Raw genomic sequence first — 14,685 nt, 5'->3', positions numbered from 1 at the left:
TTTGTAGTCCATTAATATACTGTACATGAATAAAGATGATGGCGTCTAATGGATGGACAAAACAGTGGCTGATAGGCATAATCGTGGTTGGAACACTTGCCTTCTTACCCATGACCGTTGACGCTTTAGTAGAAGATTTATATTGCGGCTCGCAAAATTGCTACGACGGTAAGTTGATTCTTGAGAAATTCTTCTTCTTGAATATCCAGCCTAATCCAAACGGTATCTTGCGATCATACTTCTATGTATCTGTCTGCTGAAACTACTTGATCTGCAATCTTTCCTCCTAGTGATAATAGCATGATCGATAGATACTGTACTTCAATAAAGGTATTGCAAGATCGAATGGAAAGGATGATGGAGTATGGGATTGCAGTTGAGACCTAGAACTCCAGTCTTTGTCATACTGTGTACAGCACTTGAACCACAATTGCCAGATATTGGACGTTAGTTATCATTCCTCCTATTGATAGGAGCATGATCGATAGATACATAGAAATTGTAGTTCGATGAAAATATTGCATGATCGGATGGAAAGGATAATAGAATGAATATTGGATTGCGGTTGAGAGCTGTAACTCCGTTCATACTGTGTACAACACTTAAACCATAATGGCCAGATATTGGATGTTAGTTATCTTTCTTCCTATTGATAGTAGCATGATCGATAGATACTGTAGTTCGATGAAAGTATTCCCAGATCGGATGGAAAGGATGATAGAATATTGGATTGCGGTTGAGAGCTGCAACTCTAGTCATACTGTGTACAGCGCTTGAACCGTAATTGCCAGATATTGGATGTTAGTTATCTTTCCTTCTATTGATAGTAGTATGATAGATAGACACTGTAGTTCGATAAAAGTATTGCAAGATTGGATGGAAAAGATGATAGAATATTGGATTGCGGTTGAGAGCTGTAACTCCGTTCTTACTGTGTACAGCACTTGAACCATAATTGCCAGATATTTGATGTTAGTTATACAAAAGTATGGTAAAGAATAGCATAAGTCATATATAAATCATATTCAAGAATACCATCGAAACAAAGAATGCGCTATTTCCATACATACTGCATGCAATTAATACGAAGTAACTTCCTACATGCATTGCTTGGTACTATACTATACATGTTAAAATGCTTGTGGGAAGGTTTAGAACAGGTTATATCGCCGTATTTGTAGAATACTCTACCACGCGTATCTCTGCCATAAATAGACACCATTTCCACGCATGGATTAATTAATTTAAGCAAGCAAACCAAGTCCCTACTTGCATTGCTCGACATGTCAAAACCAGCCACGAACGGTTTACGTCAAGCAGATCGTGGATACTATCCTAGTTATACATTTACTAAAACATTGAATATCCTAATCGATTGAATTAATTTGTTAATATATAGTTCTTGGAGTCAAACGGGGTGATGTCAAGGTAGGCCGTTTGCTTGGTTTAAGGCTTGATCGTTACAGTTCACAATCTGATAGCAATTCGTTCCTCTATGATAGGCAACTATTGCAAGAGCGTATCGACGTATGGCACGGAAATACCATCCTGATATTTATAAGGTGCAGTACTAATTAACGCTGTGCTGGTATGAAATTAAGCTTTGCTGCAATCAATACCAACGTATGGGTAATCGTACTGATAGTGTACAACTGTCAATAAAGTATGCTAAATGCCACTAAAATGGATAGAAACTGAATCTGGCTAGGCATAATGTCAAATAAAATATTAGAATCATAATAGTACTACCAGTAGTACTTATATAATGTTAGATAAATTAGATTACTATGGACTACTCTTTGTACAATCTATCCATGGACCATGGTTATCTGCTCATTTTCCATTTTCCATTTCAAGGGTAAAGACGCTGAACAAAAGTTTCGACTCATCGCTAAAGCTTATGAGGTATAACTTATTGTTTACACGAACCTAGGCTATCCTTTCTTCGGTAATAAAATTCAAATAGCGAGAGACTGATATTTCATTGCAAATTATTCTGCAGATATTAAAAGATGACGAAGAAAGGAATAACTATGATTACATGCTTGACAATCCAGGTTTGTGCAATGATAGATAATTAAAGATAGTTGATAACCATAGTAGAGCCATTGTCATGACCTATAAGTAAGCTGCCAAAAATACGTGCAAGAATGATATTTTATTACATCAATATTAAATTTGCCTAGTAATAATACATATCATTTTACTGTAAGACCTGGTATATCGTCACTACTACCGATACTACAAGAAGCGTGTATCTCCCAAGGTTGATATCAGAGTTGTGGTTATGGTCACAGTTACGGTAGTTTCACTGATACAGGTAACTAACTATGGGCACTTCTTCAATAAAGGACAATTTTTGGGTTTACTGACAAATCAATACTAATGATACATGCATACTTTAGTATCTTGCAGGACTAAATAGATATAATGACGCCATCAAGTACGCGCTAAGAGATCAAAGATATAGAAATCAGGTAAAGAACATTGATCGCGTAATATTGTCTAGAGAGCTTTAGTTCTCTGTCATCGACGTCTTAACAGCAAAAAAATATTTCCCTGATGTATTAGGCTATAGAAGTAGCTAAAAGTAAGGGCCTATGGAATACTTCAAAGAAAAAGGGCAAAAGGTCGAAGGTAATTTTTGCCTAATCTCTGCATGTATACTTGCCGTCTGTAGTGTACAAAAAGTGTATGCGATCGTAGAAATAGATTTATTAAGTGTTATTAATAAATACTTTGCTCTAACGTAGTTATATAATAAAAGTTCTAAATGATAATAATCACATGTCAGGAAGAGATCAGAGCAGAAGAAGAGCAAATTTTACGACAAGTCCTTGAAGAATCTTTAGACATAAGGTCGCCAGGCGTATAGTATTGTTTGAGAGCATATCTAGAGACTGTTTGTATTGATAGAGATGATGTAAAAACTAAATTTTTATTGGTAATCGTTATCTATAGAGGTGGCTACAAAAAACCTTCAGTATTCGATGTTTTATTTTTTCAGCTTTGTTTTAGGTAAATACATATGTTACTTTCCATTATGACCCTAATACATGTAACAAATTCAATTTGATCTGTTTTGGTGCTAAATTGATTGCTTTCATAGTCCTCTCTACATAGTTCAATACATCTTCTGGTACTTGCGTTGGCTTTGGAAATTTAACGTCAATAAAGAACCCTACGGACCAGAAGAACGAATTTACCTCACTAGAAAAAAGTTAGGTCTTTCTGCAACGAAATGGGAAGTAAGTAGACAGCGTATTCTTACTAATTCTATCAGTAATAAAGTTGATCATTAACCAAGTTATCCTATGGATTAAGTCTTTACCGGCAGAAAAGCAGTCAAATTTTGAGAGTAGAGAATTATGGATTGATGAAAATTTTAAGGTTTGAATATTTAGGACTACAATATTGATATTTAAGCAGCTTCAGGATGCAGTTTTATTACTCTATCCAGACATTCACGGCTGAAATGGAAGAAGACATGAGGGTCAAGAACGCAAGCAGTAACAAATACAAAATGTACAGGTGAGTATCCTTGGCTACTCAAATATGACAATTACTGCATACTGCGTTTTCTAATTCTATTCTAATTTACTTACCGCTTAATACCCTCTTTATAGGCGATACATGAAAAATCACAAGCCATCGGCTATGCAGATAGATTAATTGAAACTATGCTCCATTACGGGTACATCATCGTCAGCATTTTTAAATAGTACCTTTATAGCTTTCAACAAAGTTGGAAGACAATTTCCACATGAATTAAGTCTCAATTTGAGATAGTGCTTCAGTAGTTAAATCACATCCTAAATGCTCTTGAAATACCTGGCCACAAACTACTAGAAGATGTAGAGCTACTCTTTATGATACTGTTAACCGATTTACTAACTATTAGCAAAGACCCACTTTATAATCAAGCATGCATGATTGTAGCCTAGACTAGACTGACAATCAACTTCTTACCATTATAAATTCGTAACGTACGATGTACTTGTATGAAAGTATGTATGCGTAGGATAACTATTACTTGTATCCTGTCAAGCCATGCAAGACATCTTTTTAATATGATTCACTCCAATATTATCAATTAGCCGAAAAATTAACCTTGTACCACGTTCTCTACCAATAATCAAATTGAGTACGGTGAAGAATATCACTGCTTTGTACATATAGTGTACCCTATATTCCGAAAGCACAATACCAGTTACATTAGTAACAACATGATGGAAAAAAAATCTTATTCTAAAATATTCGAAAACTATTGCGAAAATTGTATGATAACGTCTTGGATATAAAATAAACAAATTGAGCTGTGTTGCAACGAAACATCATTAGTAAATCTTGTCGAAACATACTCATTTAATATTGCAATTTGGTTTGTAGAATGTATTAAATGCCTCTTATAAACTCTGTTAGCAATATTGTATCTTCGCTAAACGTATTTATTCGCCAGATCCTTCATATACTTTCTATATAGTTTTGTAAAAGTTGAAAATTTAATTGTAGCAAAGTTGAAATATAATTCATTGTGCGATGACTAATAGCATCATAATATACTCGTATCAAGTAAGCCAGCTACAAGACGTCAGACTTTCATGACCAAATATACCACCTATGAGTTTATTAGTGCCATTTACTAGTATCCCTACCCTTTACTGTTGAAGGTCATCGATATACAATAATAAGCTACGCTGCAGAGACATACTGTATAAGTAGCTAATGCTACCCATAGGATTCCATCATCTGTATCAACCTGGCGATAAATTACACTTTTCCATATCACTGTTTAATAGATATAGGTCTTATTCACTGCTAAATCAAGCCATAAACTACTAAAAGACCTTTTTTAGTAGTCCATCACCAAGAACTTCATTTTGGTAAGCTAGTTTGTAGGCAGTAGTCTCAGACTAGAAGGGTGCCGTCCGTATTTTCCGTCTGTAGACTTCGGTCTCCATGGCAATTTGGGGATTTTTTAACCGTAAAATAATTTGAACGTTATATTCTCCTTACTGCAGAAATATAATTCTACTACGCTGGATGTTGTTCTGTATAGCATGCAGTTTAATATTGGAATATCTTTGGCTTTCGGACAGACGTAGTAGGTGTGTACAAGACAAGAGGCTGCTTAGCCATCGATATTGATTAAGCCCCGATTGATAAGCTGCGGTTGGAAGAGAATACGAGTATAAGCATCATATAAGCAAAAGGTTGATTCGGTTTTCTTGATTTAGTTAAATTAAGAGGCACTAGTAGTATTCCACTTCTCAGCAATCAAATTGGAGTCTCAATTTTTAAGAATCGTCTGATAACCTATCAATCATTCATTTACCTACAGCGAATGTTGCCAAATAGAAACTGCAGAATTAACGTTTAAAGCTGCACGTAAACGTTGAAAATAATTTGATCCACCATTTCAGTGAGATATTCCCTATTAGATTGAAACCGATATCAGCAGTGAGGATAGCATTGCCTTACTTGATATTCAAGATTAGTTTTCAATGAGTCGATACAGAAGACAACCATCACCTATCAAAAATATCAATGATCATGCTGGATATCGACATTATGAAGACGATAAAGTCGAGGAGGGCTTCTACCGAGAAAGCGATCAAAATATACTTCAATCAAAATATAAGCCTTCGGTAAATACTAGCTACAATGATACCTCTAATAACAAAATAAGTAATTTACAAAGAAATAAATCTGTAAAGATTTCACCACGCCAAAGCTATGAAATAAATCAAAATGTAAGTCAATACGATGATGATAATTATAATGCCAGACATATTGTAACGAAGCCTGAACCTGGTACACCCCGAAGATATCATATGTGGGATATTAATGACGAAGATGATGATTCTCCTGTCACTCAATATGACCATAGAGCAATATATTCTAAGTATGGTGACGATAAGCATTTAACATCCAAGTTTGAATTAGAAGAACAACAAGATAGCAGGGAAAAGCCGGCTAAAATTCAATCTCTTAAAGGACAATCGAGCAAAAATACAAATAAGAAATTATACGCAGCGGTACAAGATCGCAGTGAAAGGGCAACGAAATCGAATTACTTACACCTTGAGAACTTGGAAAATAACGAAGACAGTGATTCAGATAAAATAACCACTTATCGATTTTCAAAATCCATTGAAAACATGATTGGCGATTTAAATATGGACCGCCTTGATCCTACACTACGAAATTTACTGGAAAACTATGCAGGTAGCCATAAATCAACCGATTTAAGTAAGAATTCGAATACTTTAAGCAGCAACGTAGCAGACCAACAACATCCATCTCATAACAGTGACGAGACATCAATCCAATTCGAAGAGTGGAAAGAAATTATTAAAAGTATTGAGAAAGAAAGAGAACGATTAGAGGTAAAAGTGGAACGAAAATTGAGCCCCAGATCTAAAAAAGGTAACCGTAAAGATGCTCATCTAATAAAGCAAAACCGGCAGTTATCTGAGTTTAATCTTGATCAAGACTATACCGACAATTCAAAAAATACAAGACAGAATATTAATCAAAGTAACCCAGTTGAATATCAACAACGCAAGCAAAGAAAGCTGACTGCTGCACGGCCAGAAAATAGAAATTATTTAACAGATGATAATGCTCTCCAAGTTGAAAATAGTATGGAGTTAAAACTAAATAGGAATAATGGTAAGCAAAACTTAATTAGCAATGTGTCAGATTCACAAGATATAATGCGCGAAGATAGAAGATCTAAATATAACGCCGTTAACAGACAAAGCTCTACAGCAGAGATTTTTGATGACTTGCCTACCGATTTGAAAGCAAGCTTGCAGCCAGTCCGTTCTCACTCTAGGGACAATCAAAATAGAAAAAAAAATGCTGAAACTCCGATTATAGATGGCACCATCTCAGAGGAAAATGAAACAATTAGAAGCAAAACAGCTACAACTTTGAACAATAAAAAATCAGACTTAAAAACTCCTAGAACACCAAGGAATGAAAAGGATTTGGATAGAATTAGGCAAAAAAGATTAGCCTATCTAGCCAAGAACGCAGCAAGAGCGGAGACAACTGTAAATAAAGCAGACTCAAAAGCTGCTGGTAAAAGTAATCAAAACAATAAAAAATCCAGCAAAACTAATGATAAAATGTCTTCGATTGGCCAAAGCTCTGAATCTCATGGAAGTTCCGAGTATAGGAAACCTTCTGAAAGTATCACTGCTCCAGTAAGTCGTTCGGTGTCAACAGCACCCCGTAATGATAACGTGGGAGTGCTTAATGTTGGAGTACCTAATACAACAAATCTTAAATATAGTCGAGACAATGAAATACCAGAATTGGAGTTAGAAGATAGTGAAAATTCGGATGAGAATGTTGCATTTATTACACATAGAGAATCAGAAACTAACTACAGCATTACAGCTAGGTCGCCTAAAGATTCGTTATTAACTTATGAGGGCGAGGATTCTGAGAACGGAATCAGTCATGATGAGGACTTAGATAATTTACAGCGATTTTCTTGGTCACATACGGATCCTATGACACAGCGAAGTCCAAGGAAGGAGAATCGGATCAATTACTCTACCCTTGCTAGCATATGGGGAATAGACGACGACAACAAAGTCAGTCATGATTTCAGTGATCCGATATCCACCATGAAGGATCAAACGAATATTGATTCAAGACAGAAAATTCAAAGTTTTTCTTCTGCCCTATCACCGAATAAAACTACTTCAAAGAAAGATTATTCTACCGTGACAGATAATAAACTGGCCATTAATGATCATAGTCAATCAGTAGCTACAGCAAGTACAAATAAGGATTATGACTCAGCTATAAAGAGTACAAAATTTTTTAAAGCATCGCCAAGTATATCGCCGACTCCCAGCCAGACAACAAATAAAGTGGTAAAAGTCTGCCCAACATGTCGCAGCCATTGTAATCATGATAGCATGTTTTGCATAGATTGTGGCACTACCATTATATCCGTTAGTCCTGGCTTTATAGCTGAAGTAGATCCAATACCAGTCAATAATAAATTGCAGACGAAAGAGGCTGAACGTGAGATCAATGTTGCCTCAACGGATACCAACCAAGATAGCCGCGAAGACAAGGTAAGCGTAACAAGATTGCAAAAATCTTATTCGGAAGCTTATTTTAAGAAAACTCCCATAAGATCACATAATCCCGGTCAGACACCTAGCAAAGCAAAGGCAAGATACGAAACTTCACAATCACTTGACTCTCGTAATCGTTCCAAAATACTTTCTACCGATGAAGATGATTCCATATTGGATACAAGTGATCATGAAGGGCAAATGACATCATCTAAAAATCTACTTTCAAATTATAAACGACATTGGCAAAAATCAAGTACAGCTTGGAGTTCATTCAATTCTAACGAGTTATCTAATCCACCTGCTAGCTCGTTATATCCAGCTATTATTAATGAATCATCTCATGGTTATCCAGATCAGACTATTTCCATTTTAAAACATAGCAAGCCTAATGATGTCATTACCGATGACTTAACTTCCGAAGAGGACAACCATAGCGATAGGAATAGAATAGCCAATAAAAGATTAAGTGACTATTATTATAACAATCTTGTGAACTCCCCATTATCATTATTAGATCTACCAGATGAATTACTTCTCATGATATTAAGTAAGATATCCCAAAAAGAGTTAATCAAATGCTCCATGGTATGTCGAAGACTTTATTGGATAGCTAATGATTCAGCATTATGTAAGTACCTTAGGTAGACTATATAGCTTTAAAAACCTTGTAAGCAACGAAATTTTAAATTTTAAAATCTGACTACGAGTAAGGTATATCAAGAATACTCGTATAAACATACCTCGATATAAATATATTATCGATAGTATAACATTATGATTATTTTGAGAAACAACCTGTTTTAATAATTGATTGCTTACGTATATCATAGATAATGCACATTACCTTTCATAGTCATTTAATTTAATTAATAATATATCACATTAATTCCGATCATATATTACAATTATTTCTCCTAAATTAATGAGGCGATGCCAATTATAGAAATTAATAATTAGAACTTAGTACAGTCATGGCTATTATTTTGAACTTCTTATTGCTCGAATTGGTCTTTCTTTAGGGAATGAAATTATTGTACCCAAAAATGTACCATTATCAAATATGTCATTAAAAGCGATTGGAAGAAGGAAACCTGTTTGCCTAACTTTACCACAAATGGAAGTTGTTGAATCAGAATATAGCAACAGAGCAACCAGATCCTCAAACGTGGTCATTACCGTGGATGGATTAAGACAACTGTTTCGCCAGTGTTCGGATTCACTGCAGGTCGGACAAAATTTAATTTAATTGATAATATTAATTGTAGGCCTGAACTAAATACTCTTTAATAAACTTCCTTTTAGGAGTTTACCATGGCCTATGTACCTACTACAACTAGTGAAACTATTGGCGATGAAGTTTTAGTTCATATAGCAACTCGGTGTCCAAATGTACATACTATCCATTGCTCACAGTGCAATGTTAGTGATGACGGAATTATCTCTATTTTAGAAGGCTGCAAAAGGTAAGTTAGAGTTCATGATGTTATATAGGTCTTCGCTTCGATGGAATATCGTAAAATGCAACAAGAGCCCAATTAAAATATAATTTTACGGATTTGTTTATCATTTTAGTATGATATCCATTGATCTCAGTGGATGTCTAAACATTTCCAATAGAACAATTTCAACGATTGCTAGCCGACATGGAGATAGGTAAACCAAAATATCTATAAGTACTAATTGCATTAATCTTAAATCAATTCATATGGAAAGCAATATGTATGAAAAATTTTGTTTTAATGTTATATCATCATCAATCAAGATCCAACGTAATTCTAATTTGTAATTTAACCAGGAATTGATACGCATTATCTTTATTAAAAAATTGAATTCACAAATCTCGTCATTACTTTATTTGAAGTCATGATTACTTAATAAAGCATTTACACTAAAGAGTATAATTATCACTCGTTAATTTATTATTGTAATTTAGTATAGCTTTCATGAATATTATGAGATAAATTAGCTCTTATCTAATCTTATCATTTGTCATATTTTAATCATTAATATATCAGTATTTGCTACTTGGACATTTCCGGCTGTTCAAAAATCGATTCGCAAGCTGCTAAAATGATTGCTTATAACTGCAAAAATATTATTTCCCTAAATTTAGGGCAATGCTATAAGGTAAACTATTAAACTTCTATAAGATATTTACAAGTAATTCGTATCAGATGTAAATACTTGACAAATATCACCTTAATCTCAATAATATTACCACTATGGTGGTACATTTTGTTGCTAATCATTTAGCTTAGCAATGATGACATTAGCAGACTAGCAGCAAACTTAAAGCATATAGAAAAAATTGGATTGCGCGGTATCAGCCAGGTTAGTATAAAAAGATAAAATAACGTCTATATCTATACCTTGCGATAATATAGACCTTAAAATGAAAGCTTTTTTTGCGGCGGCATATTAAGACGCATATTTAAACGTTAATTTTATTACTTTATAACCAAGTGTAAAATTAGGATACGTCATTTTGTACGCTGTAAAGTATTTGCTTTATCTCATCCTACGAAACCAATATTGTTTTTAGAAGTATATTTGTTTACCACGTTATTCCATATTTGCTTTTTCAGAACAAATCTTTAAAGTGCAATCAATACATCTTATCTTGCGTCATTACATCACTAGAAATGAGCATAACTGATAGGAATAAGCTAATAATTGTTAATTTATACTTTTTTAATAGATAACGGATGATTGCGTATCATTTCTAGCGAGAAATTGGCAAAAATTAAGCGATATTAGTTTAGCAAAGTGCTCTAAAATTACCGATATTGCGATGAACGAGCTCGCAATACATAGACCTTCTATAAGGTAATTTTTCCCCTTTATGAAGCATTTCGTACAAATTAATTTTTTAAAATGATATGCTCTACAAGCGATACCAAGCATTTGTAGTCTGATACCTTATTTAATGAGAATTTCGCTATTCAACTTAGATGTCTGGACATTTGCGGATGTGAAATGGTAACGGATAACAGTATAAATGTTATAGCACAACACTGCCATAGCTTAGAAGTTCTCGACTTAAGCTCTACAAATATTACTAGATCCAGGTATGAAATTAATGATAGTAAAAAGTAACTCTTATTCTAAGAAAATGAAGAACTCATATTTCATTTTGTAGAATAGGACAGGTAGAACTGTTACGGCTTATTTGTTCTCTAGTTTATTAAAATATTGCTTTATTGTACACATTAAATTAATCTTGTTGCCTTTTCATCTTTCATAGTGTCAAAGATTTGGCTAATAGCCAATGCTATCGCACCTTAAAATCGATTAAACTGAGCTTTTGTAGGGATGTAACACACGAGAGTTTAATTTATCTTGTCAAACATTGTAAGAGATTAAAGTCATTGCATATATATGGTTGTAAAAGAATTAGGGATACTGATATGCTTCGAGGATTAAATATCCATTTAAATATTGAAAGATAATTTTCATCTTATGATATTATATTTTATCACATCTCCATATTGGTAACTTATCAATTGAATTTATATACTTTATTTAATTTTATATCTAACAATATCCATTCGCAATATAAAGGCGAGTTTTATAGCAAATGAGAATAAATAACGCTCTACTTACCTTCAGTATATACGATAGCCAATTTATTTCCTGCCCTCTTGAAATGCTTATAAATTAAAGTTATTCGATTGCAATCTGTTTATTTGTAACGTCTCATTGCAACTGCTCATCAAGCTGATTCGATAACATACTCTAAATTTCCAGTTTTTTGCCAAGCGTCCAACTTCCCTTGACACGTATGTGACCTCCACGATAATTTGCAATTTGAGTAGCGTACCTATGAGCTATCAGGTTTTATTGGATCATTCTGCTTTCCTAATTATTTACCAGTTAAGTCTATTCATAGCCATAGATTACCCGAACTACTAAAGCTCTATTAGTATTTACAATGATAGACAATATGGCTTATGAAATCTGTTTCTGTAAGTCAAAATTTTATTACACGCAACGATAAATCATATGTACTGTTTTTGATAAAGTGATATCAAATGCAGTAGCAGCAGATAAGAATAGGCGCACACAAAACTAAGGATTACTTCTAGCGTAGATTTCTAGTAGTCCATGAGCTGCGGGTTATAGAAAAAAATTACGGTACTATATTTTAGGTCATTTTATTAGTAGGAGAAGAAGTTAAAAGTAAGTAAATTCGTTGGCTAAGGTGTATAACCAAGAAATACTTATATTACCGCTATACGATGACCGAAGACTAACATTTACAGATTAAAAATTATTTCATTAAATATAATTATCACTCATTTGATTGATCGTAATGCTGTACAAGATAACAGTCGAAATATAGAATTATTAATTGCCTGTACTTTACCACAGTATTAGCGTTCTAAAAGAAACTACAAACAGTTTAGGCATTTAATAACATTCCAACATTAAAGTGTCGAACATAATTTTTATAGTCTTCGAGGCTTCTAGGTTATTATGCTAGTACACGATTCAAGAATGACTCAGTAATAGCAGCTTACTGAATAAATCATCACATACGTTCTTTTATGAATTTATGAATTTAACTTGAATTACAGATTAAGTACAGCGAGGGGCTAATGCACAAAAACGTGAATAAATAGAATGACCAAAGACACCGCTTTTAATAGAATTGCAGAGGGTATAATTGATAATGTCTCTAGCGTATTTACCGATAGATACCGTTATAGTACATTGAAGAATGCACATTTATCGCGGTTAGTTATTCAAAATTATGATCATGAATAGAATCAATTGCTTTACATGATTATCTCCTATGATACAAAAAGGTATCTTGATTTTTATCAAGCTATTTTCGTGTGACAAAATGGGAAAAGATGTTGAAATGGATACCACTCTAAAAGTATCTATTTCAGGTTTGTGGTCGTCCCCTATTCCTTCTTTACTACCCAAGAAGAGTTACTGCACTGTTTAGTTTATCGATATTCTACGTAAGATTAGGACCCTATGTTATTCTGTTAAAAATTCAAAAAGCATCATTAAATAATCTAAATATTGTAGATAATTATTACCATTGGCCGATAGTTATAGATTAAGGATCGAAATAGATCCTGTAACATCGTAGCCAAAATATTTCAGGATGACATCCAACATTACGATGTTTTTATCCCGACACATATAATTAATTTCGCGTAAAGACCTGAGTAAATCAATTTATTTATTGGTTATCGTTGTATCTCTACGTTCTATTCTCAAACAGATTTCACGGATACTGTTATCTATCTAATTTCTTTTATTAAATTTAATTTATTTAGCTGCTATACCGTTATATACTGTCGTCTAACTAATCCATTGATCTCGAGTCTCCAGCGTGCACATAATTAACTTTTTGGTTATTGCTATATTATTTCGTTCTAGTCTCAAACAGATTTCATCGAAGCTACGATCTATCTAATTCTTTCATCAAGTATATTCAGCTGCTTTACTGTCGTATACTATCGTCTAATTAATCCACTGAATTCGAGCCGCTAGTGTGTACTTAATAAACATATCTTTAATCGCTATCTTGTTCCGTTCTAATCTTAAGCGAATTTTATCAATACTGCTACCTAGTTCTTTCGTCTAGTGTATAGAGCTGTTTTACCATCGTATACTATCATCTAACTAATCTATTGATTGCGACTTTCTGGAGCATACTTAATGAATTTACTGGTTATCGTTGTATTATTCCGTTCTAATCTCAAATAGATTTCATCGATACTTCTATCTAGCTCTTTTTCAAGTGTATTCACTTGTTCTATCATCGTATATTATCGCCTAACCAATCCATTAATCTCAAGTCTTTAGTGTGTACTTAATTTACTTATCGGTCATTGCTATATTATTCTATTCTAGTCTTAAGCAGATTTTATCGATACTGCTATCCATCTAATTCTTTCGTCTAGTGTATCTAGCTATTTTACCGTCAGATACTATCGTTTAACTAATCCATTGGCCTCGAGTCGCCAGTGATTCAAATTATCTCAAATTCCTTTCACTACCATTTATGGTCAGGTATCGCTTATTTTCGTTAAGTCTCATCATAAAGAATTTGACACAACACGATATAACGATCTATTAAAACTTGTCATGGTACGAGTTAGTACTTCTTCTACTAATGTCACAAGTCCGCAAAAGTTTCAAGGAGAAGTCACTATTAACACTCGAGAAATATTCGCTTTACAAACATAAACTTTCATGCCTTTAAACTTGACCTATCATGGCTTAATAAATTATGTAAATGTTTTTCATATGTAGTACATCAACGTAAGTGCTATAACATTTATTCATGTTTCATGGCATATAGGCTTAAAAGGAGAGGGGATGGCAAGATGCCCCCAACTAGATAGGTACTGTATGTTGTATGGCCTACCGCTGCAACATAGCAACAAAGAAGGTGCTTGCATTGTAACAATAATTAGCCTTCTCAACTGGAGTTTTAAAATATGCAGGTAAGTGCATTAATAATTGCTTGTTTCCTTGACAATAATCTTCTTTTTATCTATCAACGTGGCAAATCATAATCATCCGCTGAGAGATTTCAATAGCACTGAATGCT

The 14,685-nt window shown here is 33.8% G+C and overlaps 1 protein-coding gene across 1 annotated transcript; it reads left to right on the top strand.

Annotated features, from left to right (window-relative positions):
• Positions 1-110: 110 nt before the first annotated feature.
• On the top strand, positions 111-3,672 carry TRIADDRAFT_50730 (uncharacterized protein; the record flags this gene model as incomplete). Its single annotated transcript, XM_002115561.1, has 14 exons — positions 111-168; positions 1,400-1,428; positions 1,503-1,562; positions 1,858-1,905; positions 2,003-2,057; positions 2,214-2,320; positions 2,406-2,477; positions 2,572-2,637; positions 2,919-2,923; positions 2,962-3,018; positions 3,110-3,248; positions 3,325-3,390; positions 3,461-3,531; positions 3,627-3,672. 14 exons carry the CDS (start codon positions 111-113, stop codon positions 3,670-3,672), a joined length of 879 nt encoding a protein of 292 aa, XP_002115597.1.
• Between the last annotated feature and the right edge of the window lie 11,013 nt (positions 3,673-14,685).

This window comes from Trichoplax adhaerens, genomic scaffold, assembly GCF_000150275.1.
Source record: "Trichoplax adhaerens TRIADscaffold_11 genomic scaffold, whole genome shotgun sequence".
Taxonomy (NCBI): Eukaryota; Metazoa; Placozoa; class Uniplacotomia; order Trichoplacea; family Trichoplacidae; genus Trichoplax; species Trichoplax adhaerens.
Note: the sequence above shows the minus strand (reverse complement) of the source record. Positions and strands in the feature narration are given on the sequence as shown.